A 21,214-nucleotide genomic window follows, 5' to 3' on the forward strand; every position below is an offset into this window, starting at 1 on the left:
TTTCTTTTCTCCATTTGCTTGGTAGATCTTCCTCCATCCCTTTATTTTGAGCCTATGTATGTCTCTGAATGTGAGATGGGTCTCCTGAATACAGCAAACTGATGGGTCTTGACTCTTTATCCAGTTTTCCAGTCTGTATCTTTTAATTGGAGCATTTAGTCCATTTACATTTAAGGTTAATATTGTTATTGTGAACCTGATGCTGTCATTATGATATTAACTGGTTATTTTGCTTGTTAGTTGATGCAGTTTCTTCCTAGTGTCAATGGTCTTTACATTTTGGCATGTTTTTGCAATGGCTGGTACTGGTTGTTCCTTTCCATGTTTAGTGCTTCCTTCAGGGTCTCTTGTAAGGCAGGCCTAGTGGTGACAAAATCTCTAAGCATTTGCTTATCTGTAAAAGATTTTATTTCTCCTTCACTTATGAAACTTAGTTTGGCTGGATATGAAATTCTGGGTTTAAAATTCTTTTCCTTAAGAATGTTGAATATCGGCCCCCACTCTCTTCTGGCTTGGAGAGTTTCTGCTGAGAGATCAGCTGTTAGTCTGATGGGCTTCCCTTTGTGGGTAACCTAACCTCTCTCTCTGGCTCCCCTTAACAGTTTTTCCTTCATTTCAACTTTGGTGAATCTGACAATTATGTGTCTTGGAGTTGCTCTTCTTGAGGAGTATCTTTGTGACATTTTAAAAAACTGAAATCCACTATTGATGGGCACCTAGGTTGATTGCATGTCCTGCTATTGTGAATAGCACAGCAATAAACATATAAGTGCACATATCTTTTAGGTATAATGATTTGTTTTTCTTTGGGTATATATCTAGTAATGGGATTGCTGTGTTAAATAGCTCTGTCCTAAGTTCTTTGAGAAATCTCCAAACTGCTTTCCATTGTGGCTGAACTAGTTTACATTCCCACTAAAAGTGTATAAAAATTCCCTTTTCTCTGCAGCCCTACCTGCAACTGCAGTTTTTTGGCTCTGTAATAGTAGCCATTCTAACAGGTGTGAGAGAGTATTTCTCTGATGATTAGTAAGGTTGAGCATTTTTTCATGTTTGTTGGCCACTTGTATGTCTTCTTTTAAGAAGTGTCTGTTCATTTCTTTTGCCCATTTTAATGGGGTTATTTGTTTTTTGCTTGTTGATTTAAGTTTTTCATAGATTCTAAGTATTAGACCTTTGTCAGATGCATGGCTTTTGAATACTTTCTCTGATTCTGTAGATTGTCTGTTTACTCTGTTGGTAGTTTCTTTTGCTGTGCAGATACTCTTTAGTTTAATTAGGTCTCACTTATCAATTTTTGTTTTGTTGCAATTGCTTTTGGAGACTTCACCGAAAATTCTTCACCAGGGTTGATGTTAAGAAGGTTATTTGTTAGGTTTTCTAGAATTTGAGTAAAATATTCACAATACTAGTCAATCCATAAGGTTCTGTCTATAGTTAATGAATTGAAATAATGTGCTTATCATTCAGATGTAAAAGCTGATTTGTAGCAACCTCTTCTTGATTTGTTTAGTTTCTTTTCCAAATGTCTGCCTGTATTAGTGCATTTTCATGCTGCTGATAAAGACATATCTGAGACTGGGCAATTTACAAAAGAGAGAGATTTAGTGGACTCACAGTTCCATGTGGCTGGGGAGGCCTCGCAATCATGGCAGAAGGTGAAAGGCATGATTGTCTTTCTTATACAGTGGCAGACAAGGGAAAAGAGCTTTTGCAGGGAAACTCCTCCTTATAAAACCATCAGATTTTGTGAGACTTATTCATTATCACAAGAATAGCATGGGAAAGATCTGTCCTCATGATTCAATTACCTCCCATCAGGTCCCTCCCATGACACATGGGAATTATGAGAGCTACAATTCAAGATGAGATTTGGATGGGGACACAGCCAAACCATATCATTTTGCCCCTGGCCCCACCCAAATCTCATGTCCTCACATTTTAAAACCAACCATGCCTTTCATCAGTCCTCCAAAGTCTTAACTGATTTCAGCATTAACTCAAAAGTCCACAGTCTCATCTGAAACAAGGCAAGTCCCTTCCACCTATGAGCCTGTAAAATCTAAAGCAAGTTAGTAACTTCCTAGACACAACCGAGGGACAGGCACTGGATAAATAAAACCATTTCAAATTAGAGAAATTGGACAAAATAAAGGGGCTAAACGCCCCATACAAGTCTGAAATCCAGCAGAGCAGTCAAATCTTAAAGCTCCAAAATGATCTCCTTTGGTTCCATGTCTCAAATGCAGGTCACACTGATGCAAAAGGTGGGTTCCCATGGTCTTGGGCAGCTCCAACCCTATGGCTTTGCAGGGTACAGTCTCCCTCCTGGCTGCTTTCATGGGCTGGTGTTGAGTGTCTGTGGCTTTTCCAGGTACATGGTGAAAACTGTCAGTGAATCTACCATTCTGGGGTCTGGAGGACAGTGGTCCTCTTCTTACAGCTCTATTAGGTAGCACTCCAGTAGGGACTCTTTGAGGAGGCTTTGACTCAATAGTTCCCTTCTGCACTTCCCTAGCAGAGGTTCTCCATGAGTGCCCCACTCCTGAACCAAACTTCTTCCTGGACTTCCAGGCATTTTCATACATCCTCTGAAATCTAGGTGGAGGTTGCCAAACCTCAATTCTTGACTTCTGTGTACCTGCAGGCTCAACCCCACATGGAAGCTGCCAAGGCTTGGGACTTGCACCTTCTGAAGCCACGACCCAAGCTGTAGCATGGCCTCTTTTAGTCACAGCTAGAGCAACTGGGACACAGAGCAACAAGTCCCTAGACTGCACACAGCAAAGTGACCCTGGACCTGTCCACGAAACTATTTTTCCTCCTAGGTCTCCAGGCCTGTGATGGGAGGGGCTGTCTTGAAGACCTCTGACATGCCCTGGAGACATTTTCCCCATGTCTTGGTGATTAACATGTGTCTCCTCATTACTTATGCAAATGTCTGCAGCCAGCTTGAATTTCTCCTCAGAAAATGGGATTTTCTGTTTCATCACATTGTCAGGATGCAAATTTTCTGAACTTTTATGTTCTGTATTCCTTATAAAACTGAACGCCTTAATAGCACCCAAGTCACCTTTTGAATGCTTTGCTGCTTAGAAATTTCTTTCGTCAGATACCCTAAATCATCTCTCCCAAGTTCAAAGTTCCACAAATCTCTAGGGTAGAGCAAAATGCCACCAGCTTCTTTGCTAAAACATAACAAGGGTCACCTTTGCTCTGGTTCCCAACAAGTTCTTTAACTCCATCTGAGACCATCTCAGCCTGGATTTCATTGTCTAGATCACTATCAGGTTTTTGTTCAAAGCCATTTAACAACTCTCTAGGAAGCTCCAAACTTTCCAAAATTTTCCTGTCTTCTTCTGAGCCCTCCAAACTGTTCCAACCTCTGCCTATTACCCAGTTTCAAAGTTGTTTCCACATGTTCAGGTGTCTTTTCAGTGGCACTCCATTCTGTTGGTACCAATTTACTGTATTAGTCCATTTTCACAGTGCTGATAAAGACATATCCAAGACTGGGCAATTTACAAAAGAAAGAGGTCTAATGAACTCATAGTTCCTTGTGGCTGGAGAGGCCTCAAATCATGGCAGAACATGAAAGGCATGTCTTACATAGTGGCAGACAAGAGAAGAGAGCTTGTGCAGGGAAATTCCCCTTTATAAAACCATCAGATCTCATGAGACTTATTCACTATCATGAGAATTGCATGGGAAAGAGCCAAATTCATGATTCAATTACCTCCCATTGGGTCTCTCCCATGACACAGCAGGTGGGAATGGTAGGAAGTACAATTCAAGATAAGATATGGGTAAGGACACAGCCAAACTGTATCACTGCCATATAAGGAATAATACTTGATAGATAAAGAGAGAGGATGACAGAAATGTGTATAAAGTAGTTGGAAGCCTAGTTTGTAAGAATTTATGATCAGATAAGCATATGATTCCACAGTGGGTGATGATTCATTTGTAACACATCGACAGCTACCATTTATTATACACTTACTAAATTTGAATCATTTTGTGCACATTATCTCATTTATTCCTTACAATCTTCATATGAGTTAGTCCCTATGCCTGCCCTATTTTATTGGGGGAAGAAGTTGCCTCAGATCACAGAGTTACTGGACATTAAACTGAAGCTATCCATATCTTCCTATTCCCAACAGATTCATAGATACGTTTCTGAAATATCTCTGGCAATGACAAGAAATTGACCCACTGAAGATATGAAAGTAATATAAGCAAGACCTGAATATACACTATTAAAGGCTTTTTTACAACATTATCAAGGTGATCTGGTTACAAACAGAACAGATAACTTTGAAGTGAGACAAATAAGTCCTTCCCTTACCTTATCTCTGCCACTTGTGTTGTTTTTCCTCTCTGAACCCGTTTCCTCATTAGTAAAATGATAATAATAAAGCCTACCACATCAAGCTGTAGCAACAATTACATGAGATCACCTATATGACAACTCCTGACCCAGAGTAGGACTTATGCTAGAGTCCTTCATTTACTCATTTCATGGCTTTACATATCTAGGTAGTATTTATTATCATCAATTCACAGGGGAGAAAACTGAAATTCAGAGAGGTTTTATAAACTCAAGATACATGTTAGAGTCATAAGCAAGGACTGACACCAAAGTCTACTGACCTTAAAAGGCAGTTTCATATCTGCAATACCAAGATGCCTATAGAAAGTCTCTTTTTTTAAAATCTTAAACTCTCCTTTTTCGTTAATGTAATGGAAATTTGTTATTTGTGTTATTTTAAATACTTACAGAAAATAAGTTTACAGTGCTTCATTATTTTCAATGTCATAGCACAGATTGAGACTAAAGTACTAAATATTGTACCATGAATTGCATGAGGGTAGAGAAACCATGTTTTATTCATCCCTGCCTCCCTAAGCCAAACATGACATCTAAAATATAGTAGAGGCCCACTAAAACGTTGTGGGAAACAAAAATGGGTGGATAAGTGGATGGATGGATGGATAGATGGACAGTTGAATGGATCCTGAGACAGACAAAAGAAAGGACAATGAAGAAATCATAAATATTGTAATGGCTGGTAAATTCATAGAAGTAGTTTGTTAAGTCATATTTACATTGTACAGGACCCTGACACAGGCTTTTGAATACAAACAATTCCTTTTGCACACAGGCATATCATTTCAACATGATCCTTAACCGCCAACCTGATATATACCTTACAAACTTTTGTAGGTGATTCTGTACCTAGTGCCAAAACATGTTAAAGCTAAGTGTGCATACACACATGTAAATACATAAACACACACGCACATACACACTGCATAATGTTAAGCATTACATACCTTTTCTAGAAAAGTAGAACATTCTGTAATAAGTTTTACTTTGTGGTTCAACCCTTTAATCAATTTTTAATAGTGTACTAATTAAATAGCATCTTCCTTTTATTATGTCATTCTAGGCCACACTGGAGTACACTTTTTGTTGGTTAATGTTGCGGTAAAAATATTCCGGTACTTCCTGATACCTTACCTAACTAAACTCCCTCATATGGGACAACTCCAAGATGATCTTAAAATCCAAAATGCTACTGTCATCAAAATTACATACAAAATATATCCTCACACGAAAATGCTCATTTTCTCAGCATGGCTGATTTCTATCAAGTATGTAATAATAATAACAATAAAAAGAATGATAACATCTCACATTTATATATTATTTACTCTATGTAGGTTACATTTAATATGTATTCATGCATTTAATCTTTATACAAATCCTATGAGGTAGGTATCAATTTTATTTGCATTTTACAAATGGAAGAACTAAGACACAAAAGGGTCAAATGCTTTGCCTCACATTGCAAAGCTAGCAAGTGGCCAACTGGGACTTGAACTCAAGCAGTCTGGCTCCAGATATTGGCTCTTATTGTTAATGCTGTACCACTCCCAATTAGAAGTCAGTTCACTCACGTCACATTAATTTAAACTAATATGTGACTGTGCTCTATCATTAATTCAAAGTCTAAGTTCAGTGCTATTGAAGAAAGTCTCTGCAGCTATAAGCTAGGATGATAAAACTCCATATTTTGCTAATATCTCAAGGTGAGAGGGAGTTAAATGCCAGTCATAGTTCAGGATACAGCTAGAGAGGGATCATTAACTGAATGAGGGCAGGGAGATCTAGAAGGGATAAAAGACTGAAATTAATTTCACTGATTAGGGTTGGATGGACGCTAGAGGAAAGGCAGGGCAATAGGAACCTGTAGGAACTCCAGCTCGAGAGGCCAGATGTGATCAACAGTGAGTATCTGTGTGCTTGTCCCGGGGATGAAGTATACATCCATGGGGAACCCAGGAAAGGTGTTCTCAATCACCTTCAGCCTCGATCTCCTCGGTTATGCTTTAATTTTTCCCTTTTTCTGTTTTGTTTTGGTTAGTTTGCTTAATTTCTGTCCCTGGGACCAGGATGAAGGCATTTTTCTAGGCAGGTGAGGAAATGACATATTTTCTTTTCTTGGCTCCTAACTTTCCTTCCCTGAGTTCCCCAAACTCAGCTCAGCCTAAATCTCTTCATCATTTTCCACAGAGAATTACATTTGATCTGGATTCACAGTGGTATTTTATTCAATGTTGCAATTCCCTCTTTGCTGCACCTTACCCCTGCTCATATCTGGGAGTTAGAGGCAGAAGGAATAGAAAATGTTTTGTTTCTTCCTCTTCTGTTGACCTATCTGACCATGAGATATCCCATGAGAATATATCTAGAACCACCTTTTCAAAACTGTTCTGTGGAGCAGAAGGATCCCAAGAAATACTTTTTTTTTTTTTTTTGGTCGAGACAGAGTTTCACTCTTGTTGTCCAGGCTGGAGTGCAATGGTGCGATCTCGGCTCACCACAACCTCTGCCTCCTGGGTTCAAGCAATTCTTCTGCCTCAGCCTCCCCAGTAGCTGGGATTACAGGCATGCACCACCACACCTGGCTAATTTTGTATTTTTAGTAGAGAAGAGGTTTCTCCATGTTGGTCAGGCTGGTTTCGAACTCCCGACCTCACATGATCCACCCACCTTGGCCTCTCAAGGTGCTGGGATTACAGGCATGAGCCACCACGCCTGGCCCCAAGAAATACTTTTTTACCACCATCCCAGTAGAGATGGGATTAAAAAGTATATTTAGAAAACTTTTATTCCAATCTAATTCAACCATTAGTTTTCAAGTCTGTAAGAGCTAGGTGCTGTGTTAGGCCCTGGAATTGTATTAGTTCTCAGATATATTAAAAAAACACTAAGAAAAGCTGCTCATCTTTAATCTCATTTGAAACCATTAAAGGTGCTAAGATTTGCATAAGTGAGGATTCTATTTAACTTTATTTAAACCAGGGATCCCCAAGTCCTGGGCTGCAGATCTGCAGATCTGTACCAGTTCATGGCCTCTTAAGAGCTAGGCAGTACAGCAGTAAGCAGGAGGTAAGCAGTAGGCAAGTGAGCATTACCACCCAAGCTCTGCCTCCTGTTAGATCAGCAGAGGCATTAGCTTCTCAGAAGCATGAACCCTAGTGTAAACTGCACATGCAAGGGACCCAGGTTACACGCTTCTTATGAGAATCTAATGTCTGATAATCTGAGGTGGAACAGTTTAATTCCCAAACCATCCTCCCTACCCCCATCCATGGAAAACTTGTCTTCCACAAAACCAGTCCCTGGTGCCAAAAAGGCTGGGGCTGCTGATTTAAACCATTTTTTCCAAATCTATTTGAATACGTGAAATCTCTCTTCCCTCCACTACTTGGAAACACCATTTGAGAAATGCCCCAATGCTGTGTATGATTTATTCACCATCTCCAAGATCTTGCACACTTAGGAGGAAGAAGATACGTGTACACATAACATATCAAGAATTAAAACATATAGAGAATATTTAGAAGAATAGAAACAAGTGTCAAATTAAGTAAAAGACTTTGAAGTTTACAAACAACTCCAAATATGGTCACTAATTTTTCCATACACATTTATCTCACAGGCCTCTTTTCCATGACATTACTTTGCCACCATTATGGGAACCTCTGTGGGGATGGGGAGCAAAGGAATTCTAACTTTTTGAAAGTATGTGAGAATTTAAAGCCAGTGGAAAGGGAGGAGACATGAAAGCAAAATCAAATTTGAAACATAATCACAATGAAGATTGGTGGAGCTTCTTATCAGTAAAACCACCTCTACACTCACTTTATAAAACTTTTCGCTTACCCTTTATGGTACTTGAAGTTCCACAAATTATTCATTTGGGTAAAAAGGAAGCCTATTCCGAAGAAGGAAAAAAAGTGTTTCCCAAGGGCAATTTGACATCACAGAGAAAATAGGCTTCTAAGTCATAACAGCCACAGTAGGTTTTAACCCTGCGTACTGGCTGCATGAATTGAGCAAGTTATTCACCTATAAAATGACGACGAATTATTCTACTGACAACAGTGTTTGGAGAATAAAATATATCAACAATCCCTACAAAGTCAGCACTTCCTAAATAGCAGTTCTATATTCTATCATTTTGGGTATTAAATGATCATTCTAAAACAGTCATAGAATACCCAGACAGATATCCACTTATCAGAGTCTATTAAGTCACCACAAAACGTTGCTTTCCTTGTAGCAAATGACTAAGTTCAGTCCCTCAAAAAGAACCAGAATTTCCTTTAGTAAAATTAGAGTTATCACTTTGCTTCTATAAGAACTTTCTTTCAGAAATAGGTCCTAGGCTAGGAAAAGGGAAGCAAAGCTTTCTGGGTGAAATGGCTCCACAGAATTTAGTACCTTAGAACCTTTGTTCCGTTACATTAGGAGTTAAGTAGACTTGTAGTTTGGCCTGGAAATCTGACAAATAATCCCTTTTAAAATCAGATAGTGTCTTTTGGACTTCTTTATGAAGACTTGTGGAAAAATATCCTGTTTGTAAATTGGCATTTGTGTAATAGTCACATGCATCTACATTTATACACTGTTAATGTATCTACAAGAAAGCAAAAAAATAAAAATAAAATAAAATAAAATAAAATCTCTGCAAAAGAAGAGACTTGGAGCTTAGAGATAAAATGATAAAAGCATGTGGTTGATCCTGGAGTTGCCTAAGTGGCTGCCTTCAGGGAAAGGCTTTTCAAGGAAAAGTAAGACCCTTGTGAAGTAAAGGGTTTACAATGTCTTTGTCTTGACTCAAGTTGTCTTTGAACTCACATACACAGAAGTTGCCAGCGTACAACTTTGTTACTGAGAAACTGCAATTCCCAGCTCTGATCATTAACAATCCATACTGCTTTGTATATTCTCCAATGAATGTGTCTTTCAGTCTGCAAGATTGCAGAAAGCAAAGTCATGAAATTATTCAAATTATCACCATGTTTTTATTGACAGCATCTTTAGAAAAAAACTGGCATGATTGCATCCTTCTAAATCCCAAATAATCAAACAGAATGAAGGTCTAATGGATTTGGTCTAATTGGATTTCATGGAAATTATAGGTTGTGCTACTCTGAGTAAGGATAATGTGTTACTGTGAATAAGGATCATCTGTACTCTGTGGACTCACATCCATTCGGGCTGTCTGTCCCACAAGGGTCTGCCCCATCTCTTGTTTGGCCAGGTGACCTCCAAAGGTGATGCCTACCTTTGCCTTAGCCAACCAAGGCTCTTCCACCTCACCACGGGCTTCTTCTTGGTCACCATAACATCCCCAAAGACTGCAGAGTGTCAAGTAGTCATAATTAGGGATTACTTTTAGCTTTCTTCCCATTTTAATTTTTAAGAGTTTACTTTGTATTTCCAAAATTACTACCTCAGTAAAATATCCTTTAGTTATTTTTAATTCTAGGCTTATCATAAAATTCCCTTTTCATCAAATAGTTCTCCCTCACCACCCCTACAAAAATGAAAGAATATTTAAATCTCACTTGCTTTCTCTGAAGGCTATAGGTTTCTGTTCATTTTCCTGAAAGTCATAGTATTTTCAGTTATGGCATGCAGAATTCTAAGAAAGCCCCCAAGATTCCCACCCTCCGGTGTACATACCAGAGGGTGTACCAATTATTATTGGTACCGGTACCAATTATTCAGTCAAATACTAATTGGTACCAAAATATTGGTACTGGTACCAATTATTCAGTCAAACACTAATCTGGGTGCTGCTATGAGGACATTTTGCAGATATAATAAAGGTCCCAATAAATCAATTGGCTTGAAGATGGGAGAGTATCCTTGACAGGCCTACCCTAATCGGATGACATTTTTAAAGAGCTCAGGCTTTCCCAATAGAGAGATTCAAAGTGTGAGAGAGATTTGTTGTGAAGGAGATTCTCCACTGCTGGCTTTGAAGATGGAGATGGCCAAGTGACAAGTAATGGATGGCATCTGGGAGCTGAGAGAAGCCTCTGACTCACAGCCAATAAGAGAACAGAGACCTCAGTTCAGCTTCAAGGAACTGAGTTCTGCCTAATACCTAAATCGGCTTGGAGGAGGATCACAAATTTCAGATGAGAAAGCCCCAATCAACACCTTGATTTCATCCATGTGAGATCCTGAGCAGAAAGCCCATCCATGCCACATACAGAGCTGTGAGCTAATAAATAGGTGTTGCTTTGATCTACTAAATTTGTGGTAATTTGTTACAAAGCAATAGAAAATTAATATACCTGTGTTTGTTTTATTAACACAAGCAAAGCATAAAAAAATGCAGGAGCAAAATGGTGCATCTTTAATTTCAAAAAGGTTAGATTCCAAAAGCCTTTACCAAGTGTATTTCTTTTCAAATCTGAAGTAATATTCCAAAAATGACTAATATGACCTCTCCAGAATGGGAAGGTGATGATACTTTTTTTTTTGAGATGGAGTCTTGCTCTGTCACCCAGGCTGGAGTGCAGTGGCACCATCTCGGCTCACTGCAACCTCTGCCTCCTGGGTTCAAGCAATTCTGGTGCCTCAGCCTCCCAAGTAGCTGGAATTACAGGTATACACCACCACACCCAGCTAATTTTTGTATTTTTACTAGAGATGAGGTTTCACCATGTTGGTCAGGAGAGTCTTGAACTCCTGACCTTAAGTGACCTGCCCACCTCAGCCTCCCAAAGTACCAGGATTACAAGCGTGAGCCACCACACCCAGTGGTGATACATTTTTGTTTATATTGATAAAAGTGGGCAGTAAGTTGAAAATTTATTCATATAGGATTTAGTAGCTGCAGCTTTATCCTATGGCTTCTGCAGCTTTTGTAATCTGGCAGTGCACATCTGCTATATTATCTAAATGTTTCCTCAAAAGGAGAAACACTCTTTAACAACTTATCACTCTAATCTGTTGGCCACCATTTTCCCTCAGATGCTCACAGCTCCTTCTGTGGGATTTGAAGATATGACTTCCATGACACTTGATCAGTATGTCAATGGGTATTGAACCACTCTTGAGCTCTGATCCCACGGTTCAGTTCCCATCAGTGTGACTTTATGTGTGCCTTGGTGGTGGGAAATGTGATTCTTTCATCTACTTTCTCCATTTATCTTACTCAGAGGAACCGTGCTCTAATTGGAAAATGGATTGAAAGCTTATAAATTTCCTTGAGTTTTAACTTTTCTCCTTTGGTCTTTTTCTTTTCAAATGACTTGAAGGCGTATTGATAAGCTTCTGTGAGAAAATGAAGGGTTGAACAAATTGAACATGTATGACTGAATGAATAGATTAATACATAAATGATAAATTTATTCAGTAATTTGAATGAAATCAATCAAGAGGCACTGAGAATAAATTTGTGTCCTAGAAGTTACAAGACCTGAGTCTGAGATAACTAGTAGTTCTATTATACGGGAGAAAATACTTAATCATCACTGGACTTCATTTTCCTCATTTGGAAAGTAATTCAATCACACTAAACAGTCTTTAAGCTCTCCTTCACTTATGAATGTATGTTTTAAGCCATTTAAGATGTTAAATAATGTCACATCCCTTGGGACTTCTGTTTGTTGTTCTATTCGAGCATGTTAGCTCGTGTCTATCAGAGTGCCTGCTGCCTTTCCACAGCCAGTTCTCTAGATTATTTTTAATCAGTCAGTGCACACATGGTCAATATTTACTCAATAGCATTCAGGTCTCCCACATTCCACTAGGATTCTTGATTAATTTTATTACTTATGCCAAAACTATTATCTTCTTAACTATTTTAGGTCCAAACAGTTTTACTTTTTATCCTGGCATTTATATATAAAATAAAGTTTCATAAGGCCGGGCGCGGTGGCTCACGCCTGTAATCCCAGCACTTTGGGAGGCTGAGGTGGGCGGATCACGAGGTCAGGAGATGGAGACCATCCTGGCTAACACGATGAAACCCCGTCTCTACTAAAAATACAAAAAATTAGATCGAGACCATCCTGGCTAACACAGTGAAACCCCGTCTCTACTAAAAATACAAAAAAAAAAAAAAACTAGCCGGGCGACTGAGGCAGGAGAATGGCGTAAAGCCGGGAGGCGGAGCGTGCAGTGAGCTGAGATCCGGCCACTGCACTCCAGTCCGGGCGACAGAGCGAGACTCCGTCTCAAAAAAAAAAAAAAAATTAGCAGGGCGTGGTGGCGGGCGCCTGTAGTACCAGCTACTCAGGAGACTGAGAGGCGGAAGAATGGCGTGAACACGGGAGGCGGAGCTTGCAGTGAGCCTTATCGCGCCACTGCACTCCAGCCTGGGTGACAGAGCGAGACTCTGTCTCAAAAAAACAAAACAAAACAAAAAAAAACAAACTGTTTTATAGTCAAAAGAAAAACTTTTTATAAATCAACCGATCCTGTGAAGAAACTATGAAAAATCTCCTCTCTTTCCAAAAAAAAATTAGGCTGTCAATATATACACATAAAGAGATAAACTCCGATAAAATGGGTAAGTAAAATTCGCTATGATAGCAAGTTTTAGAGAACAAGCACGGGAGTTAGTCGACCTGGCCTCTTAAACAGATATCCTCCCTCTCATCCTCTGTTATTTCCTGTATAATGTTAGTATCATTCCTGCCTGACTCTCACAGATTTATATGATTCCTACTCTGTACCAGGTGCCTTATTGGGTCTTAGTGGTAAAAAGATGAACAAGACTAATGCAGCCCATTGAGAAGCTATCTGGAAGTGAACATACATGCAAACTAATATTTGATTTAATGTGATAAGCATTGTTGCTGATCATAGGTGCCAGAAGAACAGCAAAGAGTTATTTTTTCCTCCAAAATTGTGGAAAATGTTTATTCCTGGTGTGATGCAATATAAAATACATAGCATCACCTTTGAAGTATTCTTGCCAAATGAATTTAACCAAAATCTAATCGAGACTTCAGATCTAAAGAAAATCTAAAGGTAATCCAATTTATAGGAAATGAGGGATATAGAAGAACAAGTTAAATAATACCACAGGAAAGCATTCAGACAAGTCCAGAAAGTAAGACGTTCTAAAGGAAAATTAGCTTGATCTCTTCAATGGTCAATGTCATTAAAAACTAAAAAAGAAGCAGGACTCTTTTAGATTAAAAGAGATTAAAAAGGCACTACACGGTCCTCAATTATATTCCGGCTTTTACAGACCATTTGTAATTATAATGAAACCATGGAGAGAATTTGAAGATGAACTGGGTATTAGATGATATGGCAGAAATATTATTAATTTTTTAGGAGTGTTAATAGTATCATGGTTATGTTGGACATATCCTAATTGTTTATAATAATGATTTGGTAAAAAGACATGATGTCTTATTTCACATTAAAATATAGCAGCAGAAAAAAATAAATGAGCCAAATATGGCAAAAGTGTTAACAATTGATGTAATAACATTTTATATATATATATATATAAAATATGGATGTTCAATTATACTATCCTTAGTAATTTTTTATGTCTGAACATTTTCATGATAGTTAAAAATAAAAGATAAAAATAAATGAGATAATAGATTTAAAATCACTTCATAAACTCTAAAGTGATAGATAGATAAAAGAGATAATAAAGTGCTGGAGAAAGGCAGAATGGACCCTTTTCAAGCATATGTGCCACCTTAGACCATGCTGCTAAGAGAAACCATTCCTGACTGCCACAAAGAGGCCATCAAATGCCTCTAGAATAGAAACCAGGAGCAACATTAGGATTCCTAGATCCTGATTTTTTTTTTTTTTAACACATCTTCTCAGGCCAAGATGACGTTGAACAAAATTAAAGACCAACAACTTTTTGCAGGGAAAGGCAGGCTAGAGCAGCTTGAACTTGTCTAAGGAGAGCTGAAAACCTGCAGCATTACTATCTGAGAGTAACCAGTGGGCCCTTCCTTTTTGCAGGACAGTAGGATTTGGCACCCAAAGAAGATATCTGAAGCCATGGATGATTGCCGTTCTCATTGTGTTGTCCCTGACAGTGGTGGCAGTGACCATAGGTCTCCTGGTTCACTTCCTAGTATTTGGTAAGTAAAATTAAGGATTTCACTCTATTTGATTTTATTTTTTGGCAAAGCTTCATTTACATATACGTAAATGTAATTTCATCTAAAAAATTGCACATTTGCCTGCAAATTTTCACAGAGTATGTTTAATTGTTTCAGTCATTTCATCAATAAGCAAGTACTAAATGCTTATTATATGTGACTACTTTTCTGGATACTCAGGATACAGCTTTAAGCAAAGTAGACAGATTTCTAATTTCCTTAGAACTCTCAATCTAGATTTGTGTGAGAATCTACACAAAAAGATCAAAAATTTTAATTGTCTGAAACTTACTAGTAATTATAATAAACAACTCATCACCTATTATATATTAAAATGAAAAGCTATCATAAATTAGTTATTAAAATTGGCTCTTTTACTCATTAACCATCATTTTCTGTCCAACATTTCTAAGGCAAAAGAAGAGCACTTGTCTAATAAAATAAGGAATTTTAAAATGATTGAAAACCTATAGTATGACACAATATTATCATTTGTTTTTAGAGAAAAAAATTTACTCTTTCCAAAACAATATTCGGGGAGTATATTTTTATCAATAAATATATTTGTAATTATACAAATAATGCACTTCAAGATTCTCTTTTTATATTGAGTCTCTTTCTGAGAATACAAGCCATTTACATTTTTTGACAAATCTCTACAATGTCACTCTCACAGGAATGTATGTGATAAAGAACTCAGGCTGCTCACTTTAATGGTCTTATCTGTCGTCACCTTCCACAGACTAAATGGGGGAGCAAAGACTCTATTTGGAGCCTTGAAGGGCTTAAGATCGTAGTCCTAGGCCTTATATGACAACTCCAGCTGTAGTTTATACCATTGGCAAAAGATGCTCAGGTCTGTTTACTTGGTTGCATAAAAGCCCCTTTACAATGAGAGTAAGGTTTAATAACAGTATGACTTATATGGATAAGTAATCAGGACTTCCACAAAAATATTACAAGGTCCAGAGACTTCCCACTTAAGACATATGCCTTCCTGATATCCCTGTTTCTTTCCTTGATTTGTAGTCTAGAAACCCACTGCCTCTTCCCTGAGCCAGGCTTCTCAAGGATTTAGGTTGTCTTGTGTTTTTTCCATTCTCTATCTTTAACTCTGTAGCTTTCCTACCCTCTCTGGGCTTTACTCCTCAGATTACCAAATTCCTTGGGAGTCCCAACTACTTTCCTTTCTTACATTTCCTAATAGATTTATCCCTGTTGCACACTAGTCTCATCTTCAATCTCAAGACAGCTCCTCTCCACAATTTCTTTTCAAGTTTTTCTTAGTGTGCCTGACTGTCTTGTTACAAATCAAAATTCACAAGGATGTTCACTTATCTCTACTTCCACTAGAGCATATGGTGGTACACATTTCAACTCAGCAAGGAGCAATGTAGCAATGAAATGCTCAAGCTCTACAGCTAGACTGTCTGGATTTAAAACTTGGACAGGCCACCTACTAGTTATAGAACAAGTTACTTAAAGCCTCTGTGCCTTAATTTTCTTATCTGTAAAATGAAGGTGATACCAATCTTAGAGAGCTGGTGTGAGGATTAAATGAGCTAATTCATGAAAACTGCACAGGACTGTGCCTGGCATATTGTAGAAACTCAATAAATGGCAGTTACTATAATTAATATAAAACATTAGTTTTTTTTAAACAAAATTCAATTATGAAGGAGCTCAGGGACATATTCAAGACTTTACATTGGCCCCACTGTAATTGGGTTCTGAAATCTTTGTCCAAACCATTTCGTTTCCTATTTTTCATTTCCATTACAGACCAAAAAATGGAGTACTATCGTGGCTCCTTTAAAATTTTAGATCCACAAATTAATAACAACTTTGGGCAAAGCAACACATATCAACTTAAGGACTTACGAGAGACGACTGAAAATTTGGTGAGTCAGGTAAACTTCTTTTTATCACCGAATAATGCAAGTGGAGGGGATTTTGTGAATCATTTCTCCATTTCTAAAAACATGATTTTCAGACCACCCACATTAGAATCATCTTGCAGATTGCTAGGCCCCATCGCAGACTTGCTTAATCAGAGTCTGATGAGATGGGTAGGCAGGGAGAGGGGAGTAAGGGAATCTGCATGTCTAACAAATGGGTGATTCTAATAAGCCCCTCTTTCTAACTCAACTACCTTATTGAAAGGTAAGAGAATTGAGGCCAAGATATCTTAGCCCATTACTTCCCTAATTCCACTAAGTTTCCCCAGTAGAGAAGCCTAATCATACCAAAACTAGTTTTTATAAGTCCACACACTTTTTTGTAAGACTACATTTTAAGATTTTGAGTATTTTCAGAATTTACGTTCATCTTGTAAATATATTGATAAAGACAAAAAACTCAGACTTATTTTGTAGTAATCAAGTCAAATGCTAATAATTTTGTTAAAGCTAAAGTGCAAGACTGCTCCCAAAAAGAAAAAAGCACACTCATTTATATAATCATTCCACTCAGCATGCCCATGAACTCTCACTCGATAACTAGGTTCAAAGTAATTTTTCTGACAAGGAAGCACAGAAGCAGAGAGTTATTTTGAAAAGAAAGAAAGGACAAATATGTTGGTTTGTTTTAGTCAAAGAACCATTTTTAAGACACTTTCTTTCTCAAATCATTTATCATTTCTTCCTGTGATCATTTGCTCCTTGTCCATAGTATACCTAATGGCATCATATTTACAATAATATTGTAGAGTTTATAATCTCTATTTTCAGTTAACATTAAATCATGCACAATTTTTTAATTTTGTGGTTTCATCTTTCCCAACCAATAATTAATATCTACAGATTGACATAGATTCTTCATTCTTTCACATGCAGAGCATCTTATAAAAGAGCATTTGCAATCAATTCTTGAGTTACGCTAGGATGAACTTGGAGCCTGCACCTATACACCCAAATACCGCCTCTACTCCTCCAGTCCTAAGTGACTCCACATAACTTCCTCAATGTAAAAAAAGAAAACTCTTAACTTGCCTTAGTTAAAAAGATAAACACATTCTTTGAATGATGGAAAATGTTACAATTTACTGGGAAATTTTGAAATTTGTTTAATTGATGTTTTATGGCCAACACAACTGTTACTGTTGTTGTTGTAAGTTAACTAAGCAATTCTGTCTTCACTGAAGTAAATGGACAAGAATGCAATAGTTCTAAAAGAAGTGAGAGAAATGCAGAGGTGCATGATGAACAGAAACTCTATTTAAAAATGGACTTTTAAGTTTCAGCTAAGTATGTGCTCCTTCAAAGGCTAAGACTAAGTTAAATAAGGACATATTATCATCATGGTTACCTACAAGGCCCTTCTCTGGTTGTCATTATTTATTTATCCTCCTTTATCACCATAGCATAAGCACTTACCCTCCCCCTTGCAGGCAACCATTCTATGTTTCATGTGGTATTCTTTTGTTTGTATGCATTCTTACAAAAATATGTTTTGTTGTTTTGCATGCACATGCTTTTAACTTATATTTTGTGTTATAAATCACTTGTTTCACCTCTTTTTACTGAGAACTTTTAAAAAGATCTTTGTTACTATATATACCTTTGGTTTATTGCTGTTAACTACTAATTCATAGTGTGTATCTACTATACTTTACTTGCCTGTCATGCCAAGAAATGCCACACTAAACAGATTCCTACTTACCTCATTATAGACCTATGCAAGTACTTCTGGAAGCAGAATTATTAGGTCATTGAATGTACATATACTTAATTTGACCAATTGGCACAGGTTTGCTCTTCAAAATGGCTGAATCAGTGCTCCATCTACAATGCATGAGGATTTCATGTCCCCACATCTAACCAACACTTAGTATCTTAGTATGTTTAGGCTACTACAACAAAAAATACCATAGGCTGGGTATCTTAAACAATGAACACTTATTTCTCATAGTTCTGGAGGCTGAAGATTCCAAGATGAAGATGATCAAGGGTCTAGCAGATGTCTGGTGAGGGCCTGCTTCCTGGTTCATAGAACACCACCTTGCTGTGTCCCTCATGGCAGAAGCCTTAAGAGAACTTTCTTTTGTAAGGCCACTAATGACTTTCATGAGAACTCCACCCTCATGACCTAACCATCCTCCAAAGATCCCATCTCCTCTATCATCACTTTGAGAGTTAGGATCTCAAAATATAAACTTCAGGGGAACATAAAAATTCAGTCCACAGCACTTGATATTATTTGACTTTCTGAATTTGCCACACTAATAGGTATAAAGTAGTATTTTATCTGTGATTTACTTTGCATGTTCTAATTACTAATGAGTCTGTGCATTGTTATGTATAATTATTAACTTTTTGGACTTTCATTTCTATAAATTGCCTGTACATATTCTTTGCCCATTTTTCTGTTAGACTTGCTTTTTTACCTTATTTGTATTGCTTTGCAGAAGTTCTTTACATTTTCTAGATATTGATAGTGTGTTGGTTGTAGACACTGCACTTATCCACTCTGTCTTCTACTAATATTGACGATGTTGTTCTTTTCAAAACAGAAATCTGTGACTGAGGTAATCATTTTTTCACTGTTTTGCCTTATGATTGTATTTTGAAGATTTTCTTTAAGAAGTCCTCCTTCCCTTCTAAGACATAAAAATGTTTTACTATGTTATTTATTAACCTTATAGTTTTATCTTTTACATTAGGTTTCTAATACATGTGAAATCCACGTTTGGATGTGAGGTTAGGTAGATTCAGTTTTTTAATTAATATAGTGAGCCAGTTTTTAAATATAGATAGCTAAAATATCTTGGCTTTTCCTAATATGTGATATGATTATTGAGCTCATTGTATGTGTTTCTTGGCACCTGGGTCTTGCAGAAGAGGAAACATGATCTGTCTCCTCAAATTGCTTCCAATCTTTTTGGAGAGATGTGAGTAACACACATGGAATTGAATATCATGACATGATGTAATTAAGGGCTAAATTATATGTTGAGGACAGTAAGTATAGAAAAACTTCAAAACCAGACAAAGATTCCCATGATCAGAAAAGGCTTTATATTATTTTAACTCTGTTTAAATAAGACAGGTGTTTTTCTCCTCCCATCCCCCACCAGGTTAGCTTTAGAAGAATTACAGGAAGAGTTTATGCCTCATCTTGAGCCACACCTGTTTATTGTTGCTAAATCCCAATGAATACAACCAGATTCTTCTCTCTGTCCTATATGGGTGCTAATTAGACAACCAAGGAAGACAGGTGCAGGTCCTGTTCTTCCTCTCTTTGGGCTTTACTGATTTGAATGCAAATGGAGATGCAAAAGTAAAATGAGTTCATATTTAGATACTGCTATAATCCATCCCTGTTCCCTGAGATAGTGGAGCAGATATATCTCATCTCTCATATCATCCTTCAGAGAAGAGTCCATTAATCAGACATTACTGATGTCTGATTACTGTAGGCTGGTCATCCTGCAGGCAGAGAAGCATGGCATCCAGCAGAAGCTGAGAGCATGCACTTTGAGGGAGGGAAGGATAAGCAAGGAATTTATGCTGAATGAGCTGGCTAAGTATACATGTTCAATAAGTTCTAGTGGAAGTCACAAATACTTATGAAAGGAGAAACATGACCATGTGCAATTGAGCTTTATGCCTCTTACTGTTTTGCATGTTCAAAAAATGGTGGCATTAGCGTGATCCAAGGGTGGAGTTTTCAGCCATTTGATATTAAAAGGTGAAGCAGAGGACATGAAACCCTTACTATGCATCCTCTGTGAGTCAGCCAAAACCAGTCTGGACTGCTAGCTAGATTAACAAAGAAAAAAAGAGAGAGAAGATACAAATAAGCACAATCAGAAATGACAGAGATAACATTACAACCAATCCCACAGAAATACAAAAGATCATGTGAGACTATTATGAACACTTCTATGTAGATAAACTAGAAAATCTAGAGGAAATGGGTACATTCCTGGAAAAACACAATCTTCCAAGATTTAATCCGAAAGAAATTGAAACCCTGAACAGACCAATATTGAGTTCATAATTAAATCAGTAATTTAAAAAACCTACCAACCAAAAGGAAAAAAAGGCCCAAACTAGATGGATTTACAGCCAAATTCTACCAGACGTACAAGAAATAGCTAGGACCAATTCTAATGAAGTTATTCCAAAAAATTGAGAAGAGACTTCTTCCTAAATCATTCTATGAAGTCAGCATTACCCTGATGCCAAAACCTGACAAAGACACAATGAAAAAAGAAAAATTACAGGCCAATATCCCTGATGAACATAGATATAAAAATCCTCAACCAAATACCAGCAAACCAAATCCAGCAGCACATCAAAGAGTGAATTTTCCAAAATCAAGTAGTCTTTATTTCTGTGATGCAAGACTGGTTCAATATATGTAAATCAATAAATGTGATTTACCACATAAACCAAATTACAAACAAAAACCATACAATTAACCAGGCACAGTGGCTCACACCTATAATCCCAGCACTTTGGGAGACTATGGTGGGCAAATTACCTGACGTCAGAAGTTCAAGACCAACATGGTGAAACCCCATCTGTACTAAAAATACAAAAATTAGCCGGGCATAGTGGCATGGTGGCATGGTGGCAGGTGCCTGTAATTCCAGCTACTCGGAAGGCTGAGGCAGGAGAATCACTTGAACCCAAGAGGCAGAGGCTGCAGTGAGCCGAGATCATGCCATTGCACTCCAGCCTGGGTGACAGAGCAAAAATCCATCTAAAAAAAAATTAAAAAATTAAAAATGAAAATCATA

General features: G+C 37.6%; 1 protein-coding gene across 1 annotated transcript in view; it reads left to right on the plus strand.

Moving 5' to 3' along the window:
* TMPRSS11A (transmembrane protease, serine 11A) overlaps positions 1 to 21,214 on the plus strand; it is a 69,569-nt gene that overhangs the window by 15,471 nt on the left and 32,884 nt on the right. Inside the window, exons 2-3 of the mRNA XM_011940282.1 lie at positions 14,327 to 14,448; positions 16,252 to 16,370. Coding sequence (XP_011795672.1) covers positions 14,327 to 14,448; positions 16,252 to 16,370 — 241 coding nt within the window. The remainder of the gene's footprint in view (positions 1 to 14,326; positions 14,449 to 16,251; positions 16,371 to 21,214) is intronic.

Source organism: Colobus angolensis, unplaced genomic scaffold (assembly GCF_000951035.1).
Source record: "Colobus angolensis palliatus isolate OR3802 unplaced genomic scaffold, Cang.pa_1.0 Scaffold189, whole genome shotgun sequence".
Classification (NCBI taxonomy): Eukaryota; Metazoa; Chordata; class Mammalia; order Primates; family Cercopithecidae; genus Colobus; species Colobus angolensis.